This window comes from Chinchilla lanigera, unplaced genomic scaffold (genome assembly GCF_000276665.1).
Source record: "Chinchilla lanigera isolate Chin_1 unplaced genomic scaffold, ChiLan1.0 scaffold00011, whole genome shotgun sequence".
NCBI classification, from domain to species: Eukaryota; Metazoa; Chordata; class Mammalia; order Rodentia; family Chinchillidae; genus Chinchilla; species Chinchilla lanigera.
Window position 1 is genome coordinate 950194 of NW_004955412.1, and position 19192 is coordinate 969385.

General features: G+C 43.0%; 1 protein-coding gene across 1 annotated transcript in view; it reads right to left on the minus strand.

The window, feature by feature from the left end:
• Positions 1 to 19192, minus strand: part of Maml2 (mastermind-like transcriptional coactivator 2) — a 188975-nt gene that overhangs the window by 100827 nt on the left and 68956 nt on the right. Inside the window, exon 2 of the mRNA XM_013511001.1 lies at positions 459 to 2066. Coding sequence (XP_013366455.1) covers positions 459 to 2066 — 1608 coding nt within the window. The remainder of the gene's footprint in view (positions 1 to 458; positions 2067 to 19192) is intronic.

Here is a 19192-nt window from a genome sequence, read left to right on the forward strand (position 1 = left end):
CTCTTAATATCATCTTAAATATTGAAATACTCAGCATCAATTGAAATACTCAGCATCAATCAACATCATACACATGGTAGGAATTCACGAAGTGGGTATTGACTTAGTGACTGATTTACTAGTTAGATGAATGAATGTAAAAGATATCAGAATCTGACAACTGGATATGTCACTAATGGCATAAATTATAATACAGTGTTTTTCTTTTATTTTGCTTAATAATTAAGCATTTCATCACTAAACATCCCAATGACAATAATACTTTACAAGGAAATATGTGCCCTGCCCTTTAGACACTCCAAGAAAACCAGGTTTTGTGAGGTGTTCATATAAGTACATGAAGACCACTATTGATTTTGGTCTTGCTCATATCCAACACAAACATAATGGTAACCAAAGCATATAGCCAAGTTAAATCGTCTCTGGGAACTCTGGGTTTGAAATTGTGGAGCCCTTACCTGTCTGTGTTGTTGGGAGACTTGATATCCCAGTCCTGTGATAGTCTGAGTCTGTATTTTCTGAAGCAGGATCTTTTGCTGAAGAGGCAAGGGTGACCTTAGCAAAGGCTGTGTTGATAAAGGTTGGGTGGGTTGGGATGGTTGTTGCTGCTGCTGCTGCTGTTGCTGCTGCTGTTGTTGTTGCTGCTGCTGCTGTTGCTGCTGCTGTTGGTGTTGTTGCTGCTGCTGTTGTTGATGTTGTTGTTGGGCTGAAATAGAGTTCTGCTGCTGTTGCTGCTGTTGTTGCTGCTGTTGCTGTTGCTGCTGCTGTTGTTGCTGTTGCTGCTGCTGCTGCTGCTGCTGTTGCTGCTGTTGCTGCTGTTGTGTGTAGTGCAGGAGAGAAGGCTTACTCTGGGAAGGTAAAGCAGAAGGCAACTGCTGGTTTGCTTGATCTGAGTTAAAATGGAACAAAGGCTTGGTGTTGCCATGACGGGGTTCCAGGGATGGATGTGGGTTGTTCATAAAACTTCGACTGAGATCCTGAGGCTTTTGCTGCATGAGCACATCTAGGTGCCCACCCTGGGAGGAGGGGCTAGCCTTGTACATGTAGTTAGCCATTATTTTCGACTGGTTACTACTGCCTGCTACCGCAGCCATGGGGGAACCCTGTGGGCTGAATGGCTGCTGACCAAAAGAAGGACTGGGGATTTTCTCCTGCCCAAATGGACCTGGTGATGGTACAGCAGAAGAGGGCAAGGATGACCAATTGACAGGTTGGTGTTGCTGCTGGTGCTGTTGCAGCCGGGCATGCTGCTGACGATTGGCAGCTATCTGTTTGAGTTGCTGGGCATGGGATACTTCCTGCCAGTTTGGCAGAGCCCGGTTTGCTCCCGATGCTGTTTGAGGCTGAGCCTGGTTCTGGGGGACTGTTGGGATTGGTGATGAAGTGGAGAGGGCAGAGGCCATGGAAAATGCAGGACCAGCTGACGGAGGCCTCAACTGCGGAGAGCCTGAGGGGCCCTGAGTCAGCCCAGGTGAATATTCGCTTTTGATCACGATCTTCTCCATAGGCAAAGAGGGCCTGGGAGTACTCCTCTGGCTTTGTTGACCCAAGTCAATGTTAAATGGATCATCCTGCTTTATGGTGGCATTGATCATGTTCTCCAACTCAAGGTCACTCATGGGAGGCACAGATATGTTGGTCAGTTCATTGAACAGTTCCTGTAGCTCTGGATCCATCAGTTGCTCTCCCGGATCATCTCCATACCTATTGGTAAAAATATTCTCTTGGGTCATTTGACTATCCATGTGTTTACTACAAGACAGCGTCTCTCCTGGCTCCTTCTTTACCTCCTTTAAGCCCATGTTAAACATTCCATTGCCAGGAGAATGTGTATGTGCTGGCAGTGTGTTAGTCTTTCTCAGGGGGGCCTGGTTTATAGGCAAAGCTCCTGACATAATGTGACTTTGTCCATTATTCACTTGGATGCCACCTTGTCCTGTACAGAGGTTCTCCCCAACACGGATTCTTTTGATGTCAAGGAATGAGTTGTCAACAAAGCCATTGGGCCTCTTGCTATTCGCAGGAGATAGGTTAACTACTTGTTTTCTTTTCAAGGAACCCTGGAGCTGAAAGATAGAATGGAAACAAAAAAATGAGATATTAATCCAATTATACTATAAATAAAAAGCAATTCAGTAATGTTCAGTAGTAAAACAATATTTAATTGTTTTTTCATTCATAGGATCCAGTAAAAATGAAAATTACAAATGGAACACAGTCTAGAATATAATGGAACTCACAGCAACACAAATATTTCTGGAAGAACAGGTCGATTAGGTTAGAGATCAGTGGTTTTCATGAACGGTACAGAGGTCATTGGATGAAAAATCCTTCAACTACATAAAGAGTTATTCACAATACCTAAGATTAATCACTAAGTCATACTTATTTTCTGGAGTAGGCTTATATATTGAACATACAGCTATGCATAATTATAGCACACACAACTTGGACCAAGTTGGGAAACACTAAAAATCCAAATCTTAGATGAAGTTCTTGTTTCTTTTTTTCACAGTTTCAACCCTGTCATCACTAGTATCCTTTAATAAAATCGTGCTTAGTTCCAAGTAGATATTGTCTATTGTTTATTTAATTTTCTCCCCATAATTCTAGTGTTTTGCATTCCGGCTCATAATGAGGTAGACAAGAAGCATATTGTAAATATTTAGCCCTGTGTTACATCCTGGCCATTCTGAGATTCCTTATTATATTACCTGAGATGTAGCATGTCTCTGCACACTGGCCCTGGCCCCTTCATGCTAGAAAGAGCAATATTGTGTGGATACACAAAAGCCATGAGACTATTATTCATTCAAGAGCACTCTATGCACAGATTTTCTTTAGTTTCTTTAGTTGTCTGTCTACATTCTGGTACCAAGGTTTTGAGAGGTGGTACTGCACAGGTGTTAAGAGCTCAGGCTCTGGGAGACACTTAAGCCAAGTTCACAAGTGTCAGTGAGTGCTATGTGGCCTTGGCAATTCATTAATCTAAGCCTCAATTTCATAATCTACAGATGGGAACAATAGCATTTAATTCAGGACAAAATTAGATAACACATGTAAATGTTTAGTACAGTACCGGCTATAATAATAACAAATTATAGTTCATAGGACAAGTATGCATACTACATTCTGGAGCATGTCTCCAAATAGCAACATGTTTAAGGAACTCATGAATGTTAAAGTATTTTATTCACTAACTTCATGAACAAATTGTACTTTAAAAGCCTTAGTTAGTAGGAAAGAAACAGCCAAACCAATACATCTCTAAGAAGGTTAAGGCATTCATCATTGGTCCTTTGATCCTTATTGATTTATCTCTAAAGTGAGAGACTGTATTTGTCAAAGTGTGGCCTACTTAATGCTGCTAACCCATTTAAATCATTTAATATTTTTTCAGGATAATTGCAAAATACCTGAGACAGAAATATTTCCCAGATAGGACATTCTATCACTTCTGCTGTCACTTGGAGCTAGTCCCTCACCCTTCTGAAGATTTCTAGGTAGCCTAATTGAGAAATTAACATAACTGAGTATATACTACATGTCAAGTATTTTAAATATGGTGGTTTACTTTCTTTAATCTGAATGCCTATTCCACTAGATAGGCATTATTATTATTATTTACAGCTAAGACACTTGCTCAGGGTCATAGAGCAAAAAATGGCAGACCTGGGTTGTAACTTAAAGTCTGGGTGGTTCTCTGTTATTTCCACACAATTGTTTTAGAATTAGCTTGTCTAGGGCTAGGCCCCACATAGCAGGGAACATCCAGGAGCCGTGAGTATGGAAACAGTTTAGATCTCAGGGAAAAGCATGAGGGAACTGGGAATGGCCAAGATGCAGCACAAGGCTGATTGTGAACAATGTTTCTTTTCATCTAGCTTATCAATGCCTGTTTCAGTCGTTCCTTATCCTTATAAGAAGTGTACAGTTATGGTGGATGTGCATTTTTGGTGTAACAGGTCTTAACCTTCTACAATTGCTGCTTAGTAATCAGAGAAAGCAACCTGACCCAAGCTAGGCCAATCAATCCCTTTCATAGGAATTGTAGACATGGAAAAGGAAAATCAAGCTGAATAGTGTTTTCCAAAACATATAAGTGGTTCTTCTATTATGTGAACCAAAGCCATCTGTAGACAGAAAGCAGAACGAAGCAGAGAAGAGGAACACATTTTGGCAGAAGGTTAGGTGGGCATCTGTCTTTGTTGTATTTGACTCAGTATGGATCTTAATAATAAGTTATTCTGTCTGCCTGAACTAATATGAAGTGTGTCCCTGTCACTGCCAACCAATAGTTCTTACGTCCCCTGAGACTTCACACTCAGTGGTGAACAATGCAAGGGGCGGGGCACACTTTGTACCTGGACCTGAAACTTCCTCCGTCTCCTTCTTTGCTGTCCCTATGATTTGTGGACTCCTAATCTTGTCTACTTATTGGCGTGGACCACATCATCACAGAACAATGTCAGCCTTAATGTTCGGCAGAAGCTCAAAGCTGCCACCACGGGTCCTCCTGGGTCAGAAAGATCACAGACCAGAAAGACCCAGCCATACTGCCTCTGATTTATTTCAGCCTTTTGGAGGTTCTTTCACCACTAGTAAAGAACAAATAAAAGGCTACATTCTTTTTTTCAGGTTTAGATGATTGCCCTTGATTTATTTTCCAGCCCTTTGAAAAAACCTGTTCTGCCAGATTCTCCCACTGCTCCAGCCACTCCTTGGGTCTTGTAGAGCACACTCCAGGAAGCAGCTCTGACTTTCTCCTCACACCACCAGCACTGCAGGGGAGTAATAGAATGAGGAATGGCTGCAGCAGCGGAGAAAACAGTAATACTAATCCAGGCATTTATTATGGGCTTGAGTACCAAGCATTATGCTAAAGTCTTTGTATTAACAATCTCACCGACTCCAAGATTTCTCACAACTCTAAAGGGTGACACTATTTCTACCCTTCTGCCTATTTTGCAAATGAGAAAATAACTGAGACTTAAAGACTGAATAACTTTTTTAGGGCATACTCATAGCAATCAATGAAACCAGGAATCCAAACAAGTATTCCTAGTGCAGAGCCTGCGCTCTGTAGAAAATGGCACTCTTGGTACTAAAGGAGGTAAATGCTAACCACAGCCATGTACTAAGAAGTCTGTGCGGTCTAATCCTGCTTCTGCCTTTAACTTGCTGCGCCCCTTCAGGCTAGATACTGTATATCACTTCTGTGGGCCATTGTTTTCGCCTTTATAAACAATGTTATCTTTGAGGTCTCTTTCCTGCACAAACTCTGAAAATAATGAGCAGTGAGGGAGTGTGGTTTGTTCTTTGTGCACGGCAATGTAAGGTCACCAACCAGCACAGTCAGAGGGGTGACTGAAGTAAAGGACAGAAAAAGTGACATGCATTGCTATTAGGCTAGAAGACGTCCTATTACACCACCATTGGGTATCATATTTCAGCAAGTGAATTTGGAGGATATGCATTGTCAGAGGTAGGCTGTGTTCTGCCTTCTAGAAGTTTATAATGATAGGTGTACTGCCAAGATGCACTGAATACACAGAAGGGGTAGGCATGAAACTGCTGGCACAATAAAATCTAAATGATTCTCAAAGCTTACCCTGTGCTTTGAACTATTTCCTTTGCTGGACCAGAATACTTCCATCAGATACATGGTTATGAACTACGGTATAATAGCGGTAGTGCACCTAGGGCACATTTGTCACCGTGTCCTGTTTGTACCATGGAAAACTCAGACGGTTCACCAGACGGTACAGAGTCTCTGAAAGATTACTGTGAAAACGCAAGCACTGTGGAAGCCGAAGAGGAGGAGCAGAGTTAGCCCTTGATACACAATGAGAAACGGTCTATCAGAACATTTGATGCCAACTTACCAGCACAGGAACAAACCCCTAAGGGAACCAGACTCAATCAGAATGGTGGGCAATGAGTTTAAATAGACAAGGAGATGGTAGGGCTGGAGGAGTTGGGAGCTCCGAGGTGTGGCCCTTTTGAGTGGCTGGGGAACAGAGAAGGAAGCAAGGCAAGGGCAATTATGTAAGTGCAGTAGAATGAGGTGCAGGCAATGTATGTCTCAGGGGCCACAGACTAGCAGATTCCCGAAAATAGCTAACCTCATGGCAAAGGCAGAAGGAAGGCTCTCTACGCGTCACTCACCTGACACGCCCAGCAGGCACAGTAAACACAGTACTGAGGGTTCTTAGGGGTTCATAAAAACACACTGATTTATTTAAAAACAGGGACAGAGTGAGCATTTAAATTAAAGAAATGTGTTAATACAATGTTGGTTTATGTACGTTCATACCAACCCAAGAAGAAAATATAATTTTAAATCTTCTGTCCAATCTTTTGCTCTCAAAAGCAAGAATGCCAAAGGCCCACGAACGGTTCTCACGTAATAACCAGTGTGCGCTGCGTGCTTATTCTGGACAGCTATTCTGAGGCGTGCGGGCTCGTGTAATGTTCTCACGGTCTCTGAAGCACGCACTCATATCCTTATACGTTCAGAAACTGAGGTCCCTGAAATGAAGATGACACAGCAACGCCGGCCCGGGCTTCTCGGGTTCCAGGCTCTCGATTCATAACTGCTAACCTCACTGCCCGTCCCTTCGGCTTTCAATTTGCCGCACGCCAGCACTGCTGTGGGCATAGTAGGCACTGATGGCCAAGACAAAGGGACGAGAGAAAGAAGACACACTGCAGATACGGGACGAAGTTAAGGGCATTTGGACTCCCAGGGATGGACGGCAGGGCCAACGGTGCCATCATTAGCTGGAGGTTGATGGTGAAAGCTCAGTCCATCACCCCTCGGGCTCTGATATGACAAAAGAAAGAGCAAAGGGTCACTCGGTCAGTCAGCAAGATTTACTGAGCACCTGGGAGGGTTCCGAGTCACACGCTATCAAATCACCCCTGGCACAAAGGACAATTCGCAGGCGGGCAGGCTAGTGGCAGGATGAACGGGACTTCAGGTCAGCGCTACCTTGCAATATGTACCATTTTTTCCATGATCTGGAGAGACTGAGAAGATGCTTTATTTCTCACAATAAGTCTGCACCCCTAACTGTTACATTTAACTTGTGGGACTGTGCATGAAACATCACTCTTTCACTAGTCCACTGAGAAAAGAGCCCTTTGGGAATGATTTTTACACAGCAAGCCCCATCTGGTTTGCACACAACAGCACATGAATCCCTTTCTTTCGCTGAGCTTCAGGGGGCAGCTGCTTTTCAGCCCTGTTCTGGTTCTTATTCTTCTGTGTGAACACCTCAGTGCTAATCTAAGGCCTGTGATTTCTGCTGCGGGGGGACACAGGCTGGCTGAGAACAGGGTCCAGAAGGAGTGGCCTGCCTGCCTCCGGGGCTGGAGATGGAGGAGCCGAGAGTAGCTACGGAAAATGCAGCACACAGAAGAAACGGGACCGAGGTCCTGCAGTAAACCGCTGCTCTGCAAATAGCTGCGCTTCACTCTTCTGAAGGACTCGAAACGTAAACTTCCTGGAGGGATTTGAAAACGCCATCATTGCACAACCCTCTGGTGTCTGTTTCTTCCCCCGCTCCCTATCTCTTTTCACAAAATAAATGCGTTCTTTGTCTCCTGCGCTGCCCTAGAAACAGGGAATGCACCACACAAAGGTAACAATTCAGTACGTAGGGCACATTTTCCTCAAGCAGATTTCTGTCTTTCTCAACAAGGCATAAACACAAGAACCGAATTCATCACTGCCCCAGTACTGAAGGGATTATCTTTGTCCCGTCATCTGTAAACTTTCCTCAAGCCGTTTTGCTCATGGCTGATTAGAGATATGGTTGGGACAGATAATACCAGGAAGAGACCAATTCAAAACACATTACCCTTGATTTGATTCTCGAGGTGAATTGTTTGGGCTTGCGAAGCAGTACGTTTTATCTAGCTCCTCACATTGGAAGTGAGAGCAATTCCTGCCTGGTTCTCCACTCCCCAAACAAGCTAGATGGGGTTTTAGGCTTTGGCTGGGATATCAAAAGCCCCTGCTTCTTCTTCAGTCCTGTAGAGTTCTGGGCCTCTCTGTATTGCTAAATATTGTTTTACATCCTATGGTGATCAGGTGTGCCCACTCAGACTATAAGCTCTTTGAGGGTAGGCACTGAGTCATACATTTCCCAAAGTTCCTTAATAATGGTGTGTTGACCTTAGTTGTTGGGAAGCTGGATCTTCTATTAAAGGGAAAAACAATGACAGACAGTCATCTGTGACTCGTGGGGAACATTTTCATGCCTAATTCATAAGCAATGTAATGGTTCTACCAGAGTCTTGTTTAAATGATCATTTTCTCAAGAGAACATGAAGTCCTGAGAACAGGAATCATGAGGAAAATTTTCAGTCATTGGTGTGAAGAGGCATGTGGAGCTGTGGGCAGACTCACAGCGGTGTTCAGTCTCCTGATGGGACGCTACACCTGGGTGCCATCCCAAACCCCAACCTGACTCTTTGCCTTATGTGGGTGAAAGCAGTGTGGCTGGGGAAGACCCACGGCACATTTCCTGTACCAACTTCAGAAACATGTATTTTCACTCCTTCAAGAAAAAAAATGTGAGGTTTATGTTTTTGGTTGGTTGGTTTGGGGTCTTGTTTGTTGTTACTGGTGGTAGTGATAGTCAGAGAAGATACGTTAGAAGGACCTGAAAAATTTGTTCCATAACTTTGTTCCATAAGGTTTGGACTCTGAGAAATATGATTACTTGGGTCAACACAATAACTATTTTTATGACATCCCAGGTAAACTTTTATATGGAAGCAAAAACACTGCAAATTCAGAATCTATGCAGAGAAAACTGGTCAGCAAACCTTCCTTGTAAATATACTGACTACTAAGCTCTCTTATAGTCTACATCTCTTTGACACTTTCTCTCTTTCTTAGTTTTAATGTCAGGTGATTGATTAACTAAAAGCCTTAGCATTTATCTAAGAAGTACCCTTATTCCTATAGGACAGAGAAAGGGTACTTATACCAGCATATTCTAAGTAGGGACACTTCTGTCACGTCCCCTTAGAGAACGCTTCATGTCTACCATCAACCAGCAAACCATTCGTCAAGAGGAAGGGGTGAGAACCAGTGCAGCACTACCTTGAAGAGAGAAATGTCCTATTTGATCAAGGCGAAGGGGAGGCTGTGGGGTCAAGAAAGCTCGTGAGATTCAGTGCTAATGAACCTGCGTTCCAAATGCTGCTTCCTATTTACTGTATAAACCCAAACCAATGACTTACGTCACCTGTATGAAATGAACGATAATACCTAATGCCTCAAGGGTTTAGAGTACATTAGCAACATCTGTACGAAGTACTAGGGGTGAGTATTACAACTTGGAGAACAGCTCCGTCAGTAGGCAAGGCAGATTTGAACCTAAGTTTGCCTGATACTTCCCACTGCTATCTTGGCTATCCTAGGTGCCAGGCATGTGCAAGAAAAGGACAAAATGAAAATGACAAAATTAAAATTTCCCCTAACATGTAAAATTGGAAATTGTTTGTTCATTCATTCATCCATTCATTCACTCATTCAAATAATATTTAATTAGTGACAAGTATATACTTGAGAAGAGCATTTATGTCCTAGGGCTGTTGCAAAGATCAAATGATCAAAGCTGAAAAAGAGCCTAGAACTTTGCTCCTAACGTACCATTCACAATAAGTGTTAGAACTGGCACAAACAAATAAAAAGGACTTTACTAACCTGTCTGGAAACACAGTGAAACCAATAGTGCAATGTGATCATTGCTGTGCAGAAGTGTGGAGGGATTATCACTGTAGAGGAAAGGGAACTCCACCTTGAAAAACTGGAAAAGGATTCTCACTCCCGCACGATGAAGCCCTCGTCAAATATTCTGGTCAAATATGTTGTTTCATGGTGCTCTAATCTTTTTGTGTTAGTGTACACAAAATTTGTTGTCCAACAGGAGAATGTTTAGATTAACTTAAAAAGTACTTTCCCATGTAGTCTACATCAGACAGTGTCATTCCAGGTCCAGTCAGTGACTATGCTGCTGGCCCCACACTACATCATCCTGACTAGCGCTGCAGTCACTGTAAGGTGAAAACCTCCGGGAGCCATGCAGGTATGGACCCTGTGTTTCACACAGAGATGAACAAGATATCTGTGAAACCTGAAAAAAGCAGATGCTCTGTGCATGGAGTAATTTAACCATGACTCACTTTTTTGCCTAAAATACACTGAAGTGAATCCAAAATAAATGCTATGTCCAAAATGTTGGAGACTTGCTCGAAATCACCAAAAGTCCCCCCCAGCTGAATGCACGGTGCATTATCATTAATCAGGTAGCTTCTCCTTCTGCCTTAGTGTGCAAGGCCCAGTCTGGAGTGCTTCGTCCAGAGGATCTAGCTCAAGGCCCATCTTACATCTTCTCCTACTCTTTTCTTTGTGATTTAATGATTTTAGCATTTTGTCTTATATTGCTCTTGGTAACTGCAAGTTCTTTCCTTATGATTTCAGAAGTCAGTGGCAGAGAGAGCACCTCGTCTTTCTCCTCCGTTCCCACAAGCCACGCTTGGCTCCAGCCCCGAGAAACGCTCCCCGACGGGATGGTGATTTGTCACACTGGGCAGTCAGTGGTCTGAGAATATCAAATGAGTCAGTTTATGGGGCGTCCATGTTGCACGGCCAAGGGTCACGAACCACACCCCATTTTAAGCCATACAGCGGATTCTTAGCAACTCTGCGTTCAGTTGTAGAGCCGCTGGATATCAGGGCAGAGCAGAAAGGTTTTGGAGAGATAGAGAAAACACGATGTTCCAAGAGGTTGCTGCTCTTTGCTTGTATTGGCATGGATTAGATTCATTCCAAAATTACATTGGTGCCAACTGGAATATCAGCAAAACACATGTGGGAGAGGGAGGGGTGTCACATCAGTCCAGGGCTGTCTGTTCATTGTTTGTGGGTTTGAACACGGCTACTAAGGAGTAAGAGAATGTGAGACACGGCCACCCTTAACTTTACGGCAGCTTGTCTCCTTTCCTCTTCACCGGCTCACCCAATTTACACAGCTGCTGGAAGTCCCTACGTTCCAGTCTCTTTTTCTCAGATCATATTCTTCATTCCTTGTTAGCTCCTTCTGCCTAAAGCATAGTGAACTACAAAGTCTTCTGCAACTACAGTCTCAGAATTTGACCCTACATCTGTCCCTGTGAGTTCTCCACACAGCAACCACATGTACTATCTCCTCCCATACCCAGCCTCTAGCCATGGCCACATTATTCTTATATTTTTTTTTATCTTAAAGAGCACAACAAATTATTTCAGCATATACGCATCCCTCTAACTGGCATGCACTCCTCTTCCTCTTTTACGTCTCCCCCCCCCTTAAATCACACCTTAATGTGGCTCTAGCAGAGACTGTTTTCGTGACCACTCTTTCTAAGGAATGTTTTTATTGTTGTCTTCTGTTCTAGTTTCTAGGTTATTTCATTTATAGTTCTTATTTAAATTTCCACATAGAATAAAAGAGGAGAGAGGGAAGAGATAGATTGATTCATGAAGTTTTTCAAGTCCTAGTTCTAGTACTTTTGGGAAACTTGAAGTATTCTATTGTCTACAGTTAAGTACCCAGTAGCCTTCCAACCAATTTCCCCCATACATTTTCTTCTTTTGTCTCAGAAACTTTAACTAGGCATCTGCTATTTGCAACAACCAATCCCAGCTAAAACAAAGATGTAATAAAGCCCATCATTGTAGTTAAAATCTTCATAAGATACATGCATACTTTTCTTGATTAAGCAACAGTGAAAAACAGAAGAAAGGCTAAAGGTGCACATTCATTTTAACTTCTCTATTAACTTCTATGGGCAGTCATTCATCTAGCTCTTCTACGGCCTTTTTGCAAGAAGACTGTTATGAATGGTGAGAAAGACCTGCTGCTCCCTGACAGCAGCTTTCCAACAGGGTATCTATAGTTTCATGCATCTCTGTGTGGCATTCCCAAGGGAGTCTGGAGGTTGCATCTCTACCACTGTCTCCTCAACACAAAGAACACTCTGAAAATAACAGTTCCATGGGAATCATGTTTGGACAACACAGGACTACGTCATGCCAGGCGGTTTGCATGCAGTCACCTGGAGACAGAGGCAGCAGGAGCAGACTTTTTAAGACGTCCCTGCTATTTCTGGCCCGTCTTTAACTCCATTACAAAAGAATGTGAAGCGGCATTGAGAAGGTAGTTTGGCAAAGTACCTGAAAGCACCAAACAGCTCCTTCGCTGTTTTTGGCATCGATGCCATCATTCTTTTGAAAGTTTTGCAGAAATAGTGTTCTTACAGAGCAGTACGTAGGTTCAGAATAAAGTGTTGATGTGTTTTCTCTGCTCTAATGTTAGCCTAAATATGAACAAATGATATAGGCAGAAACTCTCTAGACAGTATCTCAGCTTTCACTTGAATCTGTATTTATTTCCACAACAAAGAGGCACAGCTAAGGGAAAATTGCCTAACTAGCTTTATGAAACATGAAGAGGTTTACAAAGATATTTGGTTGTATTTGAAAAAAAAATCCAAACCTATGCTCCAGGCAATTTAAACCTATTTATGTAAAAATTATAATTTATAGGAAAGTCCCTTTGCTTTCCAAGAAGACTTTTTCAACTATGCATTAAAATGTCACTATCTGCCATACACTTAGGGGGAGTGTTTCTTGATTAAATGGCATTAAACGGGAGACAAGGAAGCCCTTATATTGTTTGCAGTCCAACTGCTCTTTGAAGCAATGCCCTATAGCAGTGCAATGCCCTCACTTTGATCTAACTTACTCAGCCCAGTAATTATATGACTGAGATGAATTCTCCACCTGACAGATTCCAATTCTTCATGTGTGGCCATATTCTTTGAAGAGGAAAAAACCCACCTATAGTAGAAAGTAAAACTTTTAGCAAGTCCAAACTGAATCAATGGTAATTCTTTTGTCAAAGACTAACCAGGGAAAAGGGCCTTTACCACTGAGAACTACTGTTTCCCAGAACTTCTTTTCTGTGGATTTTTCTGACAATGAATTGACATTTGTCATCTTCAGGAAGTAAGAGAGTGAGTGTGTGTGTGTGCGTGTGTGTGTGTAAGTAGACTGAACAACTGGGGACTTTGGGATCCGCTAACTCACTGCCCCTGATGAGAACAAAATAAAACAAAGCAAAACAAAACAAAACACTACAGACCCCAGTGGGAATGGGCATGAGATAATCAGACAGGTAAAGAAGCTCACTCAGCACCATTTCTTAAGGAAAACCGTTCATTGTTGCTTCAGTCTGCTTAAAATATCAAAATCGGGGCTGGGGATTTAGCTCAGCGGCAAAGCGCCTGCCTGGCCAGCGCAAGGTCGTGAGTTCGGTTCCCGGTACCGGAGAAAAACCAAAATAAATAAATAAATAAAATAAAATAAAATATCAAAACCACAGTCTTAAGTCATGAATTTCCTAATCTTCAAAAATATTGCTGTGGTTATTTCACTTGCCTTTTAGATACAATGCAGGGTAGCTTTAAACCAAGGACACTCCTTAAACTGCTTTTAATACAAGAGTCAGCAGGACTGATGCCACTGGGTCTTTGAACCCCAAAATATACATTTCTTCCCTGTACCCTCCCCACTTTACTGTCCTACACTGACTAGTCAGATTTCTAGAGGATAAAATGCTTCCTTGTCCAAGATAACCTCTCTGCATTTGTCATGTCTCTCTGTGCCCTACAGCCTCAAAGAAAGCCTTTCTCTTTGACCAGTGGATTTTCTTCACCAGCCTTAAATCCCAGCTCAAACCTTTTTCCTTTTCAGAGCTTAGTTATTATGAAGAGAGAAAAATGCTGGCCTTTCTTGCTTTCTGGCCTCCTGTCTTATACATGATCGCCTTGTTGCACACACTCCTAGTATGATATCACCACCATAAGGCTCTTAACAGAGGACAAATAAGACCAACTGATCCTGGACTTTCATCCTCCAAAACCGTGGGCTGTATAAGGTTTTTAAAAAATATATTATCCAACCTCAGGTATTTTGTTACAGACATGGAAAATGGACTAACAGTTTGTGGGGAAAAAGCTCTCACGCATCTGATGTCAAATGTATTCTGTGATGAGTAAGAATAGAAACATACTTTGGTTTTAACAATCTTTTACAGGCAGTTATTATTTATTTAATCTTCTCAGTCTCATATAGGACTGAGGTGAATCTTCTGCAGGGAAGAAGAGCAGAAAAGACATTTACTGAGCTGGCTACTCAAGAGAAGGCACTGTCTCAGCGTGATCTCATTGGGTCCCTGCTTCCTTCTTTATCAACAGTCTAAGCTGGGGCAAGTTACCTGGCTTCTGTACTCTGATTTTCTCATCTGTAAACTATACATAATAAATATAGAGACAATACAAAATTAAATAAGTCCATGCAGAGTGCTTAAGACAGTTCCTGACACAGAAACTGCCCCATAATACCAGCTGCTATTATTATGATTATAAGATAACTGAGTCAGACTGGGTTAACCTAAAACCCAAGCTCTTTACCAAAATGCATCCACTGGAAGAAATTTCATTTCTGTGACAGGGCGTTATTCCAGGCAAACACTATTCTGACAGCTAGATCATTTGGGAATTGTACATTATGGGCCCGGCTGAGTCGGGTAAGTCAAGGACAACGGGTAGAAGCTGAGGCTCAGTGGGAGCCAGGAAAGGCCTTTTGGACTGAGACGCTGCCGGGAACATAGGCTCATGTATGAAGACCATGGACAGTATCAGAGGATTTCCAGGAGTGCTATGATCCACCTGTGTCTTAGAAAAATAACTCCCATGTCTGGTGCAGCCAAGCATCTGTGGTTGCCCTGGAGACAGGTGAGCTGAGGTCGGATGGCCAGTGAGGGTGGCCATCTCAGCACTCCGCAAGAGAGAGTGACGCCTGGACTTGAGCTGCGGTGGTGGCAGCGGAAATTGAGTCGATGGGGAAGAGTTTGGGAACAAGAAACCCAAAAAGGTGTATGGCTAATTGTATGCGGGAAAGTGTATGGTGGGGAGAGGAATTAGAACCAAATCCAGATTTTTCTGGATTAGACTGGACAGATGAGGGAAATTTGTCAAGGGAAGAAATGCTCACCATGGGGTGGCAGGGAGATGGATGACGGGTTCTAGTTTGGGCATGCTCACGCTGAGCAGGAGACACCTGTGGAGCGTACAAGTGCAGGTGTTCCTTTGTTTCTGAGGTATTCAGGCTCAGAGGCCAGGGGAGAACATAGAAGCATTGGCTGAAGGTATGAATGCAGTTAGAGTGTCCTAGTAGAGAGAAAGGAGTGAAAGAAGAAAAAGGAGAGGACTAAATTCTGGAGAACATCAAGATTTACAGAGTAAGGAGGAAAACAGGGATAAAGAAGAAGAGATGCACAGTGGAAAGGTCATGAAGGAAAGTAGAAAAATTCAAGGACAGCGGGAGCAGCCTCACCAAACACTGTGACAAGACAAGCTGTATTGGAGGCACGTGGCATTTGGGGATGCCCGGGGCAATGCCAAGTCGCAGAGCGTCTAGGAGGGAATGGGTGTCACAGCGGGAAGCCAGGTGGGCGCTTACTCCTCCTGGAAGCTGGGCTAAAGAAAGGAGGGACGAGGACAGGAGCTAGAGGAGCAGCAGGGGCGAAGACCACCCTAGCATTACATCTGTGATCAAGCCAGCGCAATACTTCCTGTTTTGGGGGCACACAGTTAAACAGTTTTGAATGGATGATTCTGTCATCTTGCCTAATTCTTTCACTTTATCTTGCTTTTTCTGTATTCTCCTCCTTCTCTGCACTCCAGTAAGGATTGCAGGACATCTCCCTCACATGCTAAGTGCGAAGCAGGGCTTTGCCTGTTTCTTTGGGATTGGCTAAATGGGATGCATGTCATAGGAACAGGAACTAGGTGTGCACTTCAGGCAGAAAAGATAGAGGGAATCCAGGCCACCAGAAACACAGACACTGAGAAATACTGACGCTGCATTCAGATATGCTTTTGAGTAGGCTTTATTTCCAAATGAATATGAGCATACGGGAAAAGTCCTATTTAGGGAACCAAAAAAATCCCCCCAAAAACAACAACAAAAAGAACCCAAACCAACCAACCAACCAAACAAGCAAACAAAAATCACCAAAGGAAACTTAACAAAGAGATAGGTGGCATTGGGTGAGTTCAATAAAAATTCCAGTAAATTTTAGAAATCTAACGATACTAAAAGCCTACTTAAAGTAGTATCGGGCCTGTTTTAATAACCACAGACACTTTACAGCCTCGGGATTGGGTACAGTCACTTGTTAAACTAAGGTCACATATTGGAATTGCATTTGACCAGATGGTTTTATGCTGAATAAGAAAGAGCTGATGAAGTTGATCTTTGGATGCCTGTCATCATGTATTATCAAGCCTATCATTTTCTGCATCAGAGAAAAAAGAGCCAAAAATCAGAAAGTGGAAGGACGGGAGAGTGGAAGGGAGAGAACAATCAACAGCCTTCGTCTCTCTACGCATCAGTGCAGACCATTCTCCATTTTCTGTGCTCACACATCACTTCATTTCTTGCTTTTGCTTCTCATCTTATTTCTAAACTTTCACTATCATTTAGTAACATTCTTTTTTCTTCCTTGATGTCTACTGTCATAGGTGCTTTTTTTTTCTCTATTACTTTTGGCAATACAAAGACATTTCCCCCTCTCCCATTGACCTTTACCTATTCTTAGCAAATTCATTGCTTTATGACAAACGCCAACACGGTTATACGCAGATGCAATTTATCTTTCCACGCAGCCGCTCCGTGTGCGTGTGCGACTTTGTGAGCGCCTTCTCTCCCATTGTTTGACTGCTTTTAACTCCTCTTAGATCTCTCTAATCACAGTTTGGAATTCACCTGAATTTCCCTGCTGCGAAAGCTAAAAAAGCTGACATCAAGTTTCTAAGACCACAGCTCTGAAAGGAAATAGCTCATCTTTATTGGTGGAACACATTAAAGGACGTGAATGTGAGGTTTTTAAGCAGGATGCTGCATGTGAATAACCTGTAGGTGCTTGAGAGCCACATTGTGCTCCACTTTGGCCATCGCCTCCATAATTAAAGAAAAGCTTTGAAAAAGGAGAGAAGCATTTGATTTTCACACTAGAATATTATTCTGGGAAAGCAGAGCCCACAGCTTGCTATGCCCAGTGCAAAGCACGAAAACTGTTCACATAAATCTTTTCATGAGGCTGAGGGAGACTTCAGCATTCCAGCCACACGCTGCTATGGGAGAGAAAGTCTAATTTCTTATGACTTCTTATGTATCCGTTCACAATGTTAGTTTCATTTCCCCCTTTAAAAAGTTACTATAGCAACAACCATTACAGGGCTCTTACTGGAGTACTTATAAATGCTGCTTGTTAAACAGCAGATCCCTGTGCTGCATGCAATGCCAGAGAGAAAAACACCAGCCAGTCGGTTAAGAAAGATTAACAAAATGGTAACAATAAGTGATTTAAAAAAAAAATAGCCGTGGACATGTTCATAGATGCTTGCATTACATAGAGGACTCTATACATACCATGGCTGTTTCTCCACAACAAAGCTGCACAAACAATCACATGGTGATCAGATTTGACAAGGCCTCAAAAGAGCAATAAAGAGAACATGGAGCTCAGACTTTTCCAAAAGAGAGACTGGAAGTCTGGTTTCTTCTCAGACCTATTCAGAGCTATGCTGTATGGTTTGCAGCATGACCGGAAGCAGCGCCCAACTCATCTTGGTCCTGGCCAGCTGAGGCACTGGAGTGGAAGCTCTTCCAACCTGAGCCTGTTCCTCCCTCCACACTCCTGGAGGCAGCTGGACTGAGGAGCCAGACCCCTTACGTGTGCTTACGGCTGCCTGGGGCCTTTGTGCTGAAATCATTTCCATTTCTGAAGTGCTAATGGGATTTAGGAAACCATCACAGAACCAAAAGGAGGCTGTTTTTACCCACTTCCTGTCTTCTGACCCTACTTCCTGGGTGGGATAGAGCCTCTGACTTTCCACTTTGCCCCAGCTTCACCTTCCCTCATCATGTGTCTGCTGTCTATGCCTTAGGCCCTCCTTGCATGAGCTCTTGGTTTGTAAGACTAATTGGCAACACATTCCCAGAGCTTGACTGGCTCATCACTTTTTGTGGCAGAAGGAATACACTTGGTCTAATGGACAGTACTCTCTTCAAGGAGCAGAGAAAGAGAGCCATGGGAGAAAATGTTAACGCTAGTGGGTCCACCGCCGAGAAGAAACGCTGTGATTTCCCCCTGTGGGTTTGTCAGTGAAGCAAAAGATCTGTGCTCTGCACCATGAACCGCTCTGCATTTGAGTCATGGAAAATCATAGAGCAATAGGCAACAACGCAGAAATGTGTTTGGCCTCAACTTTTATGAACAATCTGAGTTCCGTTTGCATTTTGCAGTGCAAAACACAAGCATAATTTTTCTAGAAGACAAATGAGGAGGAAGAAAATAGAACACAATAGAAAAGCCTTTGAAAGAAAACATTTTGTAGTTTTTCTTTTTCTCAGTGATACTCACATTTAATCATGCAGTTCAAAGGCAAACATTTTGTGCCAAAATTTATACAAGGAGAATTTCACTGCTTGTCGTTATTTTATTTCAGATAGCTAGTAACTTTGAATCTGTAGTTTTCAAATTCCTTCACTGAGTATCTGTGCCCTTAAGTAGACATATTAACTCATTCTTTTTGTTGGGGGGGGGGCTTTTTTGAGACAGGATCTTGCTATGCAGTTCAGGCTGGCCTTGAGCTCACTTTGTAGCCCACGCTGGTCTCAAACTCACAAAGATCCTCCTGTCTCAGCCTCCCGAGTGCTGGGATTACAGGTGTGTGCCACCACGCTGGCCATATTAACTCATTTTACAGAGAGAATCTCATTGTAACAAGTAAAAATCCTAAGCCTGAGAGAATGACTTACCCGCTCAGCTTGGCTTTTATTTTAGTCTACCACAAGCTTCCCTGAAGCGGGTTCGCTGCCAAGCTATAACACTAGTTTGGACTGAGTCACCCAGGCACACTGAGCAGGTCTTACGCTGCTCCAAACGCTTCCCCGTGCCTGTTGTTTGAGTGAAGAGAATGTTCTTCTGCAGGTTGTGTTTCCGATGGTCACAAAAAAACCGAAAAACTGGAGGCTCAGCTCAGAGCATTTGGCCCCAGG